The 16,207-nt window shown below is 32.3% G+C and overlaps 1 protein-coding gene across 2 annotated transcripts in view; it reads left to right on the top strand.

The window, feature by feature from the left end:
- The first annotated feature begins 919 nt into the window (after window positions 1–919).
- Window positions 920–16,207, top strand: part of crp (transcription factor cropped) — a 60,811-nt gene continuing 45,523 nt past the window's right edge. The window contains exons 1-2 of one of the 2 annotated variants that reach the window (XM_085659771.1): window positions 920–1,115; window positions 10,513–10,837. In XM_085659771.1, the coding sequence (XP_085515897.1) occupies window positions 1,030–1,115; window positions 10,513–10,837 (411 nt within the window). In that variant the 5' untranslated portion in view covers window positions 920–1,029. Of the gene's footprint in view, window positions 1,116–10,509; window positions 10,838–16,207 lie in introns of both variants that reach the window. The other variant, XM_085659770.1, reaches the window with a different exon arrangement.

The raw sequence follows: 16,207 nt of genomic DNA, 5'->3' as shown, positions 1-16,207 counted from the left end.
AATTACGATAGCGTGTTACTACCGGTGTGTTACTTTTTCGATATATTCGTGGGTGTTAGAAAAAAATTTCCAAAATTATTTTATGTCTTTAACGAGCGTCGATTGAAATAATCATTGATCGTGAATTAAATTTGATAAAAGACGTTAATCGAAGACGAATAGAAACGAGGTGTGGCAAGAAGAAAGAAAGAAAGAAAGAAAAAAAAAGTCAAGACACAGTGCGGTAGGATAGAATAGGAGTGATAAAAAAGTGAAACAGTTTGAAGGAGGGAGAAAGTACGATAGTCGAGAAAGCCGGCGAGAAGACATCCGAGATAGAGGGCGCTCAACGGGCCCGGCGTCTACGGACGGCCCTGAAACCGGCGGCGGCGGAGTGATTCGCGACGCGTCGTGGGGGCCCTCAGCTGTTTCCCGCCAAAGATCGCCATTACAAAACGCGTTCGGCCGTTGTGTGTGAGAGGATCGCGCGCGCCGTAGTGACTGGTTCAATGGTGGAATATCTCAGTGCATTGCCACTACAGTCGTGACGAGCCCGCTCGTTTTATCGTCGACGTCTCAATATCGTCCTCATTGTGTCGGTTTGAGTTCGTCGAGAAATCTTGTAAAATAAAGTGAGAGAAATAAAGAGAGAGAGAGAGAGAGAGAGAGAGAGAGAGAGAAAGGGGGTAAAGAAAGAGACAGAAAAAGACAGAAAGAGAGAGAGAGAGAGTTCTCATCTGTCGCGTGTCACGCGTAGACATAAGCACGTAACAATTCGCCGTCGTGTCAAGGAGAGCGTGCGCGCGCGCGCGCGTTCTCTCTTTCCGGGCCGTAGTGGAGTGTGTCGTCGTGCGAGAGGTGGAAGAAGAAGAAGAAGAAGAAAAGGAGGAGGAGGAGGAGGAGGAGGAAGAAGAGGAGGCGGCGGCGGCGGTAGCGGCGGAGGAGGAGGAGGAGGCGGAAGCGACGTTTTCTCGCGTCTACCGCGACAACGGCGGCTGCTGCTGGGAGCTGGTGGAGTCGCGGGCCGGGATTCTCGGTGCGCTGCAAGATATGTCAGTGTTCACTGCCGACGATCGGATTTTGCTCGAGGAAATCGTCGAGGCGAGCACCGAGGAACACGAGGCTGAACTCTGCGGGTTAGTAAAAATATTATTTTATTCAAGTCATTACATCGATCTCATCTTTCGGTCCTAATCGATGCCACAATAATCGATCGCACATTCTAAGAGAATGAAAGAATCAAGATGAAAAGAGAGAAAAGGAAAACGCGCCAACGTGTGCGTTCCTTCTCTCTCTCTCTCTCTCTCTCCCTCTCTCTTTCTCTCTACCCCTCTATAGTTACACGTCCCAGCCCTTTCCATCGGCTGTTCTTCCTCACCGAACCTCTTTGCCAATGCGTCTTTCCCCTTCTTTCTTCATCTCTTCTCCCACTACCATACCACTGGTTCTCTCTTTCTACCTTTGGGTATCATATAATGCGTGACGCGTCTCTATCGCGAGAAGTCCCTGTAGTAGTTTTTCTTTCTCTCTCTCTCTTTCTCTCTCTCTCCTTTTCTCTCTCTCCCTCTTTCTCTCTCTATCTTTCTCTTCCTTTTCCCCCTTTCCATTCTTACTCGTTCTTCCGTTTTGTGGATGACAAGAAGGTATCTTCGGGCGACGCTTATCGGCTCTGTTCGGTTCTCCTCGCGAGTTCGACAAGGAAAGAGATTACCTTCTCTCTAGCAACGCCAACAGTTTACCATCCTCTTCGATGACCAGCTGTTAGAAGCCGGCCGGCCGGCCGGCGTTTTAACCTGCGTCGTTCCTTTTCGTTCCTCTCTCGCTTGCGACCTATTAGCGTTCTCTTTCCATCCCCTCTTCTCTTCTCTTTCTCACTCGCTCTCGCTCGCTCTTTGAACCCCTCCTCTCCTCCTCCTCCTTTTCCTCCATCGTCCTCTTCCTTACTTTCCTCCTTCCCCTCCTCTCTCTCTCTCTCTCACTCTCTCCCCCTTCCATCATCGTTCCCTTGCCGCGTCTTTCTTCGCTTTTGTCCTCTCTCTCTCTCTCTCTCTCTTTCTCTCTCTCCCTCCTCTATTTCTCTCTTTTTCTCTCTTTCTCTGTCTCTCCTTCCTTGCTTTTTATTCGTCCCGTCCTTTATGTTTTGCAAATCTCGAGTGAACGAGCGCGCTCGCGTACGCTCGCGAGAAAGCGTCGTGAATTTGTACGCCGGCCATGGGTTCACGCCCAAACAAGTATGGCGCGGACAGTCGACGGTCGATTGTTTTTCTTCTCTCTTTCTTTCTCTCTCTCTCTCTCTCTCTCTCTCTCTCTCTTTCTCTCTTCATTTTTTTCTCTTTCTCTTTCTCTTTTTTCTTTTCTTTTCTTTTCTTTTCTTTTCTTTTCTTTTCTTTTCTTTTCTTTTCTTTTTCCTTTCTTTTATTATCTTTTCTTTTACGAGACACTTCATGAATTATTACGTTCGTCTAATATACACACGACTCCGTAAATGCTTGCTCTCTGCCGATTAGTTTGGATTTTTTCTTTTTTTCTTCTTTCTTTCTTTCTTTCTTTCTTTCTTTCTTTCTTTCTTTCTTTCTATCTCATTGAAATTATATTTAACATCTTTTTCGAGTATTTTTATTTTAACATTTGTTTTTTACTTCTCAATCGTTTTCATCTTTTTTCTCTCTCTCTGTCTTTTTTTTTTTTTTCTATCTCGAGTCCGCTCTTACATCATTGCTAACTTCTCTTCTTTGCGCGCAGACTTTTTCTTTTTCGAAAAGTTATTTTTTAACCGTTTGAAAATAGCTTCCATTGGAAAAGGTTATTTTATTTTATTTTGTTTTTTTTTTAATTTCTTTTTTTTTTTTTATTTTATTTTATTTTATTTTATTTTATTTTATTTTATTCTACCTTTATTTCTCGAAGTAAAATGATCGAAGTTAGAAAAATCTCTTTTATGATCTTACAATATGATTATGATACGTCCTATATATTTAGAAAAGAAAAAAGATTCCGAAGTTTATTTTTTATTTTTCATTTGTTAAGTAACTCAAAATAATACGGACAGATTCGAGAAAACTTTTTGACGATAGAGCAACATTATTCACTATTACGTGTTTTTTAAACGAGTATTTTTTATTGCTTGGTAAAATTATTTACGATATTCTATGAAAGTTAATTAAATTGCGAAGGACGATTAAATGTTAAAAAATACCAACTTTCTAACGAACTTTCTATCTAAATTATGTCAAGGACGTTTTTGTTGATATTAATACACGTTGATAAGAATACGTGTAAGACAATAAGGTTGAAAAAGCGCGCGCATGTATACACGCACATACACACACGCGCGAATCTTTTTTCCCACAACTGCGCTCGATAAAGGATTTTTAAAATTTGATATTTGTAAAAAGCTTAGTTCATAATTTTCTTCTTCTTTTTCTTTTTTTTCTTTTTTTTCCCTATTTTTTTTTCGTTTATCGTTTCATCGCAATTAGTTACTATTATTTTAGTAGTTAAAAAAAAAAATATTCGTCGTATCTCGTATAGCACATTAATTTCTACGTATCTACATACCAAACAATTATAATTGTTACATCCAGAAAATGTTATTCAATGTTTTAAGATATTTTTCAAATATTTCTTTAAGATGTTGCTCTTACAGTTTCATAATACACATACACATACACACACACATATACACATACACGCGGACGGGCGCATGATTGGAGATTTTTCCTTGTAAGAGACGATTCAAGTTAATGATAAGAGCTAACATAAGAGAAAAACAGTGGTTAGGAGGAAAGAGGAGGAGAAGAGTAAGAGAGAAAAAGACAGATTGATGTGGGGAAGGCGGGAATAAAGAAGGTGAACGATAACAGAGAAAAGAAAAAGCGCGCGAGTTCTTTATCGTATCAAAGAAGAGGAAGAAGAAGTAGAAGTGTAATAGCAGTAGTAGTAGTAGTAATAATAATAGTAGTAGTAGTAGTAGTAGTAGTAGTAGTAGTAGTAGTAGTAGTAGTAGTAGTAGTAGTAGTAGTAGTAGTAGTAGTAGTAGTAGTAGTAGTAGTAGTAGTAGTGATACCGAGTGGCCAACGGACAGACAGAACGATAGACAGAGATCGGCCGTTATACCACGGCCGTGTTACGTAAAAGTCGCGTTTGTTACACAATAATCGACTCTTCTATAAATAACTCGAAGCACACCGTGCTTCAGCTCGATTCCTTGTTTACATATGTTTGACATCGTCGCGACGCGACGCGACGCGATGCGATGCGATGCTCATAGTCAACTCAATTGGCGGCCTAACATAAAGTGTACCTTTTAGGAGATGAATCATAAATGATCGCGTAACGTTGATGATGATGATGATGATGATGATGATAATAATAATAATGATAATGATGATGATGATGACAACGACGACGACGACGACAACGACAACGATGATGGGAAAAATACGAGAGAAGACGAATAGAGTTCTTGGAAATATTATTTGTTTGTCTTCCTTTTTGTTTCTTCTTACATATCACACTTGGTTTCTTTTTCTTCTAATCTTTCATATTGATCTAATCTCACGATGGAAATGAAAGAGAAAAATATAGAAAATTACTTCTTTCTTTTTGAGTTTTGACGTGTTAAATGGATTTTATTTATAACAAGAAAAAAAGAAAAAAAAAAAAATTTCTTTTTATTAATTTTTTCTTCTTATTATTTTGTATTTTTCTTATTCGAAAAAAAAAGAGCGTTTCCTGCCAATGGAATTTTTTTGACGCGCCCCCGCCCTCCTCCTTCTTCCCTCCCCCGTCCATCTGAAAGTTATTAGATGAAAAACGTCATGAAAAGATTCGCAGATACTTTTCGAGCGAACGTATAACATAATTTAAACTTTATTTTTCTTTCTCCCCCATCTCTCCTTCACCTTCCTAGAAACCACAGAGTACTTACCTTAAACATGTCGAAGCGACAACGAATTCTCGTGTGTCATGTGGAATCATAAAAGTTTCGTCCCTTTCGTTCTGCCGCACTTTATAGTTTTCCCTCATTTTCCGAAGCAAAAGATAAAATAGAGTTGTAAATAAAGTCTGTAGAAAAGTTGGAAACATGGTGTATGACAATATCGGATATCGCACGTCATAAAAGTAGAATCATTTTATTTCCAAGAAAGATTTTTTGACAAATATTATAACGTCATGTTTATTTTTGTTATTAACAATATAGTAGATATATGGGTATTATGCGTAATTAATAATATCGATGCACGCAACGTACCTCTTAAAAAAAAATTGTCATTTATTTAATCGAATTACATTATTAAAAGCAGTGAATTATATCTGTATTTTTGTAATTGTTATATGAATAAATATAAAAATTAATAATAATAATAATAATAATAAAATAATAATAATAATAATTATTATTATTATAATAATAATAATATTAATAATAATAATAATAATAATAATAATAATAATAATTATAATAATAATAATATTAATAATAATAATAATAATAATAATAATAATAATAATAATAATAATAATAATAATAATAATAATTATAATAATAATAATGTAAAATTTTATTTTTATTTTAAAAGTAAAAAGAAGAAAAAAACAAAGAATAAAAGAAAAAAGATTTTATCATTGCCAAGTAAAATTTATGAAAATTTTGCAACTCTTACATATTCAACTAGTATATATGAATATGTTAAAATCGATCGTCTCGGTATTTTCTTATCGGATAGGTATAGGTGTACGACCTCTTTGTGGTTTGTACACGGAAAGAATCGCGATGCGTTTAGATGTCACGTCGTTGCATCGCATTCATTTTGCACTTTTCCGGCCTCGTCTAGGAATGGGCTTAACACCTGTCGCAACTGTATAATATGTCGCTATCTTATTACGGGACATACGTATATTCTTGTAAAGTATTAAATATGTTAACGTTGGGATAGTTTCTTTGAACTTCTCCAAAGGTTCATACTATGCAAATTTGATCGCTTTTAAGAATAATCTTTTGAATTAAAAATGTTACCAATTGAACAAACATATTACGAGTATTACTAATAATAACTAGAGTTATTTCAAAGATATTGAATATTAATAAATTCTTCATAGTTATTCGAGTAGCGCAAAAAATGGATTATTTTATCTGTTGTTTCATGTCCAAAAAAAAAAAATAAGTCACGTTTTTGTGCATAGATGTATATTCATTTATATTTATGCACGTATAACATTTTCTATTTCTATTTTTTTTTTTTGCCTTTTTCCTTTGTTTTTGATAAATTGAAAGATAAACAATGGTTAGTATAATAAATTGCAAAAGACAAAAAGAGAGAGGGGGAGGAGAGGCTTGTGATAAACAAATGAAATAAATTAAAAATTAACTGGTTGATTTGTTACCGCGCCGTCCAAGAAACAAATAAATTAAAAAAATTGCATCATGGAGAAATTATTTATCGCATCTCTGGAAGAGGATTCGTGAAAGATACGAATGCATAATCTCGAACGGACCGGCGATGAGTTCCGGCGGGCCTCCGCTAGCAGACAACAATGGTTTCTCTGTTGACCTCTCACGCTCCATATACTGTCGTGCAACCCGAAGCCGCGTTACACGTGCGTCGTGGCTCGTAAGGAGAAGGAAAAAAGGAAGGAGAAGGAGGATGAAGAGGGTGCGGCAGGATTAACGCCTTCTATTTCGCGTAAAGACTTCCTTTCTCTCTTTCTTTTTGCTACGTAATGTTACGCGTGGGTGAAGTTAACGCCCTCCCTCCCTCCCCTCCCACCCTGCCGTCTCTACTATTTTATTATAAAACAAATAACGTTCGAGCGTAAGCTATAACCCGTGAAATGGATTTAATTTTCTGCAATAAATTGTAATAATAGAATTTGATTAGGAAGAAAAAAAAAAAAAAGAAAATAAAATAAAATCATTTTTGTCGTTTTAAAATATATTTATATATTACGCGAATGTAAAGGAAAAAAATTTTTTTATAAATAAAAGAAATACAAAAGAGAAAGAAAAAGTAAGAAAAAGAAAGACGTATAGCGTAGACGGACTCAACGTGGCGCCCATCGGATTGTGACTTACGTCACACTGCTAAATATATGCCCGGTCGTTCCCAATCTCATCCCCATTCTTGAACTGCGTTCCATCCCGTATAAGATAGCATGATCCCATGACTGAACAGTCTATGCGTCTTTTTAGCCTACGTATTTTCTTTTTTTCTTCTTCTCTGTTCTTCTCTTTTCTGTTCTGTTCCTTTCTTTGCTTTTCTTTTCTTTTTCTTTTCTTTTCGTAGTTCTTTCTTATTTTTTTTTTCTTCATTTTTTTCTTCCCCTTTTCACGTGTCTTTTGTTATCCCTTCATCCCTATCTTATAGCAATCAGGATCATTGTGCGGTTTTAATACCTGTATCTATTGAATTTAGGGATCGAATGAATAGGTATACATATATAAAATTATTATGAATTTAATGGTTAAGATCAAAGATGGTTAACAAGGGTGGTTTTATTATATGATCATTGCACGTAATAAAAAATATCATGTTTATGCGAAATGAATAGCATTAATCCAATTCAAAAATCATGCCGATGTATTCAAGCGCATCTTCTCTGTTCTTATTTTCTGTTTGTTATCGTTATAAACTATCAATCTTTATCAATCGGTTGTGATACGACTAGATAGAGTAATCGTAAGTATACGAATAGGATTTTTTTTTTGAGTGGACGTAAAAGGAGGACGGGGGAGACTGTTATCTCAATTGATTTTTTATAAACGTTTGAGTATTCCAGTTTTCTATTTTTTTTTTTTTTTTTTAATCTTTCTCGTGTACAAGTATCGAACTTGTATCCAGATCGATGGCATACAATCATAATGACTCTTTATCATTTATTGCATGCTGAAAAAAAACCTAAAGCAAAACGTTATGATTATTAGTATAGTTTTATGACGATTAAATTTTATATCTTTTTATTATCGATACTTATTTATTTAATTTCAATCAATCAAATTAATATAATATCTTCGATCATTTAGAGATGTAATAATCTTGGGGCTTTAATGATTTATGAACGAATATTTCAGAACACTTAATCTTTCCTTTAAGAAAGGCTTATGGACGCGAAAGGTTGTATAAATTTAGCTCTTTAAAAATTTTTAAATTCGTTTTATTCCTGTCTACTACTTGTGTTTAAGTGTATTAGAAATTCCAGAAGCATATCAAACATCTGGCTTTTCATTTCCCCCATTTAAAAGATCGTGATATTTTAATCTAAAATGATTAGAGTGATCTATATGCGTTAGTTATAAAGTCATGTTAAAAAACGAAGTTACGGAAAAAGAAATAAGACAAGAAAAAAAGAAAAAAGAAAAAAGAAAAGAAAAGAAAAAAACAAAGAAAACAGAAAAGAAAAGAAAAAGCAGACGTATTAGTCTCTTAGTAAATCTAAGAAGGCGATTGACTTCGCACAGAATAAATCATGATTGGTGGCAGAAAACGAGAGAAAGAAAGAAAGAAGAACGAAGGCGGCATGCGCGTACACGTCGTCGATCAAGGAAAAAGAGCGCGAGCAACGATCTAACTTTATAGATCCTCTCTCGTCAAGGCAAATACACAGAGAGAAAGAGAGAGAGAGAGAGAAAGAGAGGGACAGAGAGAGACAGACTGACATCCTACCTACTCTCTGTGTTCTTCTTCGAGTCAGCGGAACGTCCTTTCCGTTCGCGTTTTCTAGCTTCTGTCTCTCTATCTCTCTCACTCGCGCGCAGCTGATCGCGACGGTTGGAGATAGCGACGCTCGGGCACCGGTAACAACCAGCTGAGTGGCGCCAGCCATCAGCTGTTGGTGACTCACGCGAGCTGAGTGTGCGAGAGAGATAGCAAAACAGCGTATATCGTCAGCAACGATCCACGATTTACCACTACGAAGCACATTTCTCTCTTTCTCTTTCTCTTTCTCTTTCTCTTTCTATCTTTTTCTCTCTTTTTATTTTTCTCTTTCTGTATGTATATCGTGTATTTCATACGTGTCTCCTCTACGTCCGAATGATTACATGCGTGTGCATATATATGTATATATATATGTATGCATATATATATATGATGTACACACACACACACACACACACATATATATATATATATATATGTATATTAATAGCAAATAGAAGGTTACCTTTACACATTTAACCGAGTTTCACTTTTTAGATACGGCTGCCACGCGAATGTAACCTATTACATACATATGTATCTTATCAATTCATGGTATTTTTAACCCACGAAGAAAGATACGTATTGTCCTTGTATTAGTGCGATTTTCGAAGTATATGTTTTTTTTTTCTTTTTTTTTTCTTTTTTTTTTTTAGTATGTGATTGTTTTATTCGTAAATGCATCCGAATTAAAAATAATATCTTAATTTTGGACATTTTGTTGAAAATGATAAGTTCTTATTTTGATTGTTTATTTGTTTGTTTGTTTTTTTATTTTTTTTTTATTTTTTATTTTTTTTCTCTTTTTTCCTCTTTTTTTTTTCTTTTTTTTTTTTTTTTTTTCTTTTTCCCTTAAGCATTTCTTTTCTCCTTGGAATGTCTCGTTACCCATTAATGGCTCGTACCAATGCCTGTGTTGTTTCTCAATAAGCTTTTCTACGAACGTAAACACTCCCCTTGTCTGTGTCGTACGTTGATTGACATCTAATGCCGTATTTGAGCGACGCTGTCTCGTTTATTGAATAAAATCCTATCGTTTCTTGTACTCTACTTTTTATATACGTTATGTACCTATCATTGAAGAAGACACGCTCGAGACGTCTTCCATTTTTTATTATTAAATTATTATCGTTTTGTGCTTTTATAAAGAACGCATCTAAATAGTATTATTTACAAAACGTTTCTTTTTTTTGTTATTTTGTTATTTGATTTTTATTTTATTTATTTATTTATTTATTTATTTTTTTTTTTTTTTTTTTTTTTTTTTATTTTTTTTTTTTTTTTTTTTTTTTTTTTGACACTAAACTTCTTTTCCAATATAGATAGATATATTTTTAAGTTTTCGTTTTGAGTATGATTTCTGTTCGATGTCATCACCAAGACGGATGTGTCTACGCGTTATGTCAATTTTCTTAAAAGCTTCTAGAAGAAAAAAGAAAGCCGCTTTCCCTTATTTTTCACACTTTCTCTGATGGTTCGTTCTGACGCGGCGACTATATTTGGCTACTAAAAAGAAAACCTCGGAGTAATCATAATACGAAGCAATGAATAATAAACATTATATAAATTTTCCTCTTATCTTTCTTCTTTTTTTCCTTCTTCTCCCTACCCGCCTTTTTTTATATGTATACATACATATTTGCGACGTAAAATGAATGATCTTTCATCTGTCTTTTTTTTATTTCTTCTTTTTTTTTTACGAAATCGAAAAACGTGAGAACTTTAATTTTACATTATTATTATTATTATTATTATTATAATTATTATTATTATTATTGTACTTTTTTTTCATCATTTAGTACTTAATATTCTATTCTCGTATGTTTTGTTACAGTAGTATCGAGAAAGTGGAGGAGAGCTCGGTGACGAGCGTGGCGGCCGTTGAGGCCGCGGATACTCAACAACAACAACAACAACAATCAAAGAGTAACACAGTAACAGCTCGTCGTGTAGGTGGCCAAAACGTTGCTTCGGGTAATACCGGTGCTGGCGGTGGTAATAACGTTGGACGTGTCACACCGCGTAGCCACATGGAGCAGGAAAAGCGGATGCGGCGAGAAATCGCCAACAGCAATGAGCGACGTCGTATGCAGAGTATCAACGCCGGTTTCCAATCTCTTAGGACGTTGCTACCACATCACGAGGGCGAGAAACTTTCCAAGGTAAGTTAATGAAATTGTTTTTGATTCGGTTTTGTGAATCTTTTCGATTTTAACGATTCATCTTCCTCAATTCGAATGTAACACGTTTGTGCCGAATCTATTATCATTAAAAAGGTTATTAAAATTGTTTGGATTTTGTTGGTTAATATATATATATATATTTTTTTTTTTTTTTTATAATACAAAGTTGAAAGAAACTTTTTAAATCGTCAAATAGATGTATTATGAAATTCTTCATTTTCTTATATTATTTATCAAATGTGATAAATATATTTTTCCATGAGTTATTATCTCCTTCTTAATCATTAAATAAAGGACGATGAATTTTTTTTTTTGTTTTTTTTTTTTTAGTCGGCACCAATGTGTTATATTGCATTTTCAAACTTTTCTTTATGACTCTGTCATGCTCGATGATATTTTCTCTCGCATCTCTTAATGGATCTTGCAGTGGGCCTAACATAGAAATCATTTGCGTCGATTAATTCTTGTGAAATGGTAATAATAAGAGACCAATCAGATATCATGTCATTGATCATATTTGAATTCTCTCTTTTTTTTTTTTCTTTTTTTTTATCCAACATGAAAGAAGTTACCCGATTGACATATTTACAGGGACAATATGTTGAATTTACCCTGTAGTCGCGATCCTATTTAATAATACTTCCTCCAATATGTTATCTGTGCTGGAGGAAGGATCGATTTAGTTTGATTACCATCAAACAAGTTCTTTCCCTCTGTTTTTTTTACCTTTCCTTTATTTTTTTTCTTTTCTTTTCTTTTGTTTATTTTTTTTTTCTTTTTTTTTCTTTTTTTTTTTTTTTTTCTTTTACATTTTCTCTCCTTCTTTCATCACATGTCTCGTCATATATTTGGAACTGTCTATGTACATAACTCATCATGCCGTTAAAGCACTTTGTTTCGAGAGGAAGATATTGCATGAGAAGCAAGATCTCGAATAGCCTTCCACCGATCAATGGTGTTCCATTTTGACGAAATATTATATATATACTTTCACGCACGTGATACATCCATTACACGAATCATTTATAAATATAAAACATATTTATATATAATATGTTTAAGTTGTATACGTTAAAATACGAAGGAAGGATTGAAACAGTTTGAAGGATAAAAGAACGAATTGTTTTTGTATTTAACACTTTATAATTTTATAATTTTCATATTTAACTCGTATAATTTTTAAGTTATATACAATCGTATGTGTGTGTGTGTGTGTATTTATATTTTTTAACGCTTTATTCTATTTTTTGTCACGAAAATATCACAGATTAATATACCTAAAGTTATTACTTATAACTAACTATAAGTTATAATTATTATATTATAATTATATTAATATTATAAAAGATTATTTATAAGTTTCATTTTATATTATTTTTGTATAGATAGATTGAAAAAATTGTTTTATAAAGAGTTAACGAAAAACAATACAACAGATTTCTTATTCATATTTATGTGTGCATACATATTTATTACTAATACTTGAATTTTGAATTTATTTTAATTTATATTTCTACTGTATTATTTTTTTGTTCATTTTTTTCTTCGATTTCTCTCTCTCTCTCTCTCTCTCTCTCTCTCTCTCTCTCTCTCTCTCTTTTTCTTTATATGTGTTAAAAATAAATCTTTTTTATCTAATATCTGCCATTTTATATCGTTTGCTTTAGTTCGTCGATAATATATTTATTCTGTTGCTTTTGATTATTTTTGTTATATTTTATCGCCATTAAATATTATTCCAGATCTTTTTTTCTTTTTTTCTATCTTACTCTCAACCTGCACCTGCTCTAAACTCTGTCCTTTTCTTTTCTTCGATTATTCTGTCTAACCTTTATCCTTTCTAACTTAAATTCGAAATTATGTTCTCACATATTTAACGCTATACATACGTTGCATTATCGAGGACGCTACCTAAGCGATTTCTTTTAAAATGATACAAAAATCGAAAGAACTGAATTTCTTTAACATATAATAAATATTTTATCGTCAAAAAATATTTTGCTGTGTAATGGTAAATGGGAGATAAAATCATAGAATAAAATAGAGATAATGTTACGTTATGTTAAATTCATAATACATTATTCATCATAGAGACAATACAATTCTTCGTTGAATATCTATACAGTCACAGTTATTCGGTAAATATCTATGCAGGTTATAGTTAAGGTTAAATTTAAGGTTGAACATGGTTAGAAATAAAAAAAAAAAAAAAAAAGAAAGAAAAAGAAAAAGAAAAAAAAAAAGAAGTATGCGATGATATTATTATATACATATGGATAATCCTCGTAAAACAGGGATATTTCGTTCCGTAAAAATGTCGCTTTATATAAATTGTGTTTTGTGAATATTCGGATTTAATGGAGGGAAAAAAAAAGAGAAAAAAGACGATATTAGCTTCCAAATTTGTTTTTTTTTTTTACATTGTTTCATTTTTTCTTTTGTTCTCTTTTTAAGTTATATAAATAACATTGACGTGACAAACAGGAATATATTTTTGTCAAAAATTCAAGTAGTTAAAGAAAAAAAAAGAAAAAAAAAGAAAAGAGGAAAAAAACCACATATGTATTTCAAAAAAATATATAAAATGATAAAGGAATGAAAATCTAAAAATCTAAAAATTTCTAGCCAACATTATATCGAAACCTAGGATTGTTTAAATATCATTTTATATGAGAATTTACGTATAGCTATATATATATATATATATATATATATACACGTAGATATTCCTATTACAATTTTTATTATTTTGTTATATAATTACTTAATTTCTTTTTTATTGGAAAAATTTCATTTTGTTAATTCTTTTTTGGAATAATTTATTTCTTATTATTTTTTATTTTTTTATTTTCTTTGTTTGTTTGTTTGTTTCTTTCTTTCTTTTTTTCTTTCTTTCTTTTTTTCTTTCTTTCTTTCTTTCTTTCTTTCTTTCTTTCTTTCTTTCTTTTGGCGTCTCCCTTTTCTATCTACGCGTATATATATATATGTGGAAGAGAGACCTTTGACGGGAGCTCCGATTTCCGAGGGAGCGAAACGAAACGGCCGCGGCGGTCGTTTCTCGAAGCGAGCTCGGGAGAGAAGAGTAGGAGGAAGAGAAGAGCGCGTCGCGTCTCGAGCGCCTCGACCCATTTTCCTTCGGCTCTTGCCAGACAGAAATAAAAGAAAAGTGCACCTTTCTTGTCTCACGACTACTACTTCTTCGTAGCTTTGAGCATTGCCGAGATCCACGTGTAACGGTGACAATCTACGCTTATATCGTACCTGCGTATACACAGAGACATATTTTCTGTGTGTGTGTATAAATATATATATATATATACATTGCCATCGAAAACATTTCGAAGAGAAACATAAATCTAAAGAAAAGTAAATAAAAAAAAAAAAGAAAAAAAAAGAGGTATTTGAATAGAAAGTCGATCATTAGTAATCGATTAAAAAATTAAAATCATATTATTTTCAATCATCAATCATTATTGATACTTTTCATTGATACTTGATCAACCGATTATTGATACTTTTTAGATTATATTATTAATCAATTTCTTTTTTTTCCTTCTTATTTTCAAATCATACATGTCTTATTTCCATTTTAAGGGTAATTTGTTCTCGATAATTATGATTATTATTAGTAGGTATAGTATAATTATATGCATATTTAAATTAATTAAAATATATGTTTGATGTGAACATTCATACGCGTAATTATATCTGTATGTTAAGCGTTTACAGTTAATGGATGATCATTGGATCGACTAATTTATTATTTAATTAATATTTAACTTCTAATGAGTTCTAAAACTGTCCGACCAGGATTATTATGAAATTTAATGATTGTTTTGAAAATATCACCAGGACAGATCAATTTTGTTTTCGATGAGTTCTTATGATATAATATATTTTTATTTTTATTTTTTTTTTTTTATTTTAAGTCAATACTTTCCGAGAAAATGCAATTTCAGGTTGAAAAAAGAAAACTTTTATTAAATATTCAAAATGTGTATCGTCGAAATCCATGCATTAAAAAAATCATTGCTCATCAGTTTACATCAAACATTTTGCAGTACATAGTGCATTTCTCGATGAATGTATGTGTGTGAATTGGTATTATAACAAAATTATCTATATTCTTTTTATTGAATATTATAATTTGACTGGAAAGCTGTACTTTGACTTATTTGAAAGCTAAATTTATCTATTAATTTGATTTGCTATTTTTTCTTTTTTTTTTTATCTGTCTGGATATTTATAATCCAGAGTATATGCCATTTAACCGGCTTTAAAAGAACTTTAGCAGAGTATAGTTGAAGAATGTCGTCAGATTACATTAAGCTTACTGTAAAATATTCAATGTAAGTCCGATCAAAGATCTTATTATTGCATGGGAAGATTGGCAATAGATATTTCGAATATTTAATAAAATAATAGTTGTTTTCAATTTGAAACATCAAAATGCATTTTTTTCGGAGACTATTGATTCTAAATAACGAAAAAAGAAAAGAAAGAAAAAAAAAATCCAAAAGTGGCACCATTTTAAATTTATTCTAACAAAATATATTCCATTAAGTTTATTTTAATTAATTAGAAATCTTGGTTGGTATAAATTAATTATCGTTACATGATATATTCGATGAAATCAATTTATTAAAAATAAATTAAAAGTTTTGATAGAAAATAAAGATTGCAAAGGATTTATTTGATCGAGTAAAAAATATTTCGAATTTTGCTGGGCGGGAAAGCTTTCTTTTTCCTTGGCCCTCTCACGACCTCGTTCCGTACCTTTTCTCCTCCTCGTGCGCGTGCTTCGAGATGCAAGGACGGCGGGAATCCAAACGACAACTCGTGCTTTGTTCGCTCTTACAGCTTCTCTCGTGCTAGTTGGCTTCAAATATACCTTTAGAACACAGCGAATAAATTATTTTATATCTTATTACTTTAGGATTTAATTTTCAAAATCTCATTTCTTTTTCAAAATCTTTTTTAATGATAATAAAATTATGCTTTTGTTCGAAATATTTCAATTATTTTTATCGAATTGATTTACTATTTCATTTAAATAATTCGACAAACAATATGATATTTTAATTCTATCTGTGTCAATCTCAAATATTAGATTGTACACCATAATTAATAAAGTATAGTGTTAGAATTTTCAATATTTTATATAAATATCTAAATAAACAAATTAACGATAATAATTCATATATATTTTTTTATTTGTATATTGCATAATTTTTGATAAAAAAATATCGTAAAAATAAGTACTTTTTTTTCTAATTTATTTTTTGTGCCGTAAGTTAAGGAAAAAAAAAAAATATTCTTTTTTATCTATGCATCTCTGCATTTGCATAT

Source organism: Vespa mandarinia, chromosome 10 (assembly GCF_050613455.1).
Source record: "Vespa mandarinia isolate Hongniang chromosome 10, ASM5061345v1, whole genome shotgun sequence".
Classification (NCBI taxonomy): Eukaryota; Metazoa; Arthropoda; class Insecta; order Hymenoptera; family Vespidae; genus Vespa; species Vespa mandarinia.
The sequence above is the reverse complement of the archived record's forward strand: the minus strand, read 5'-3'. Positions and strand labels throughout refer to the sequence as shown.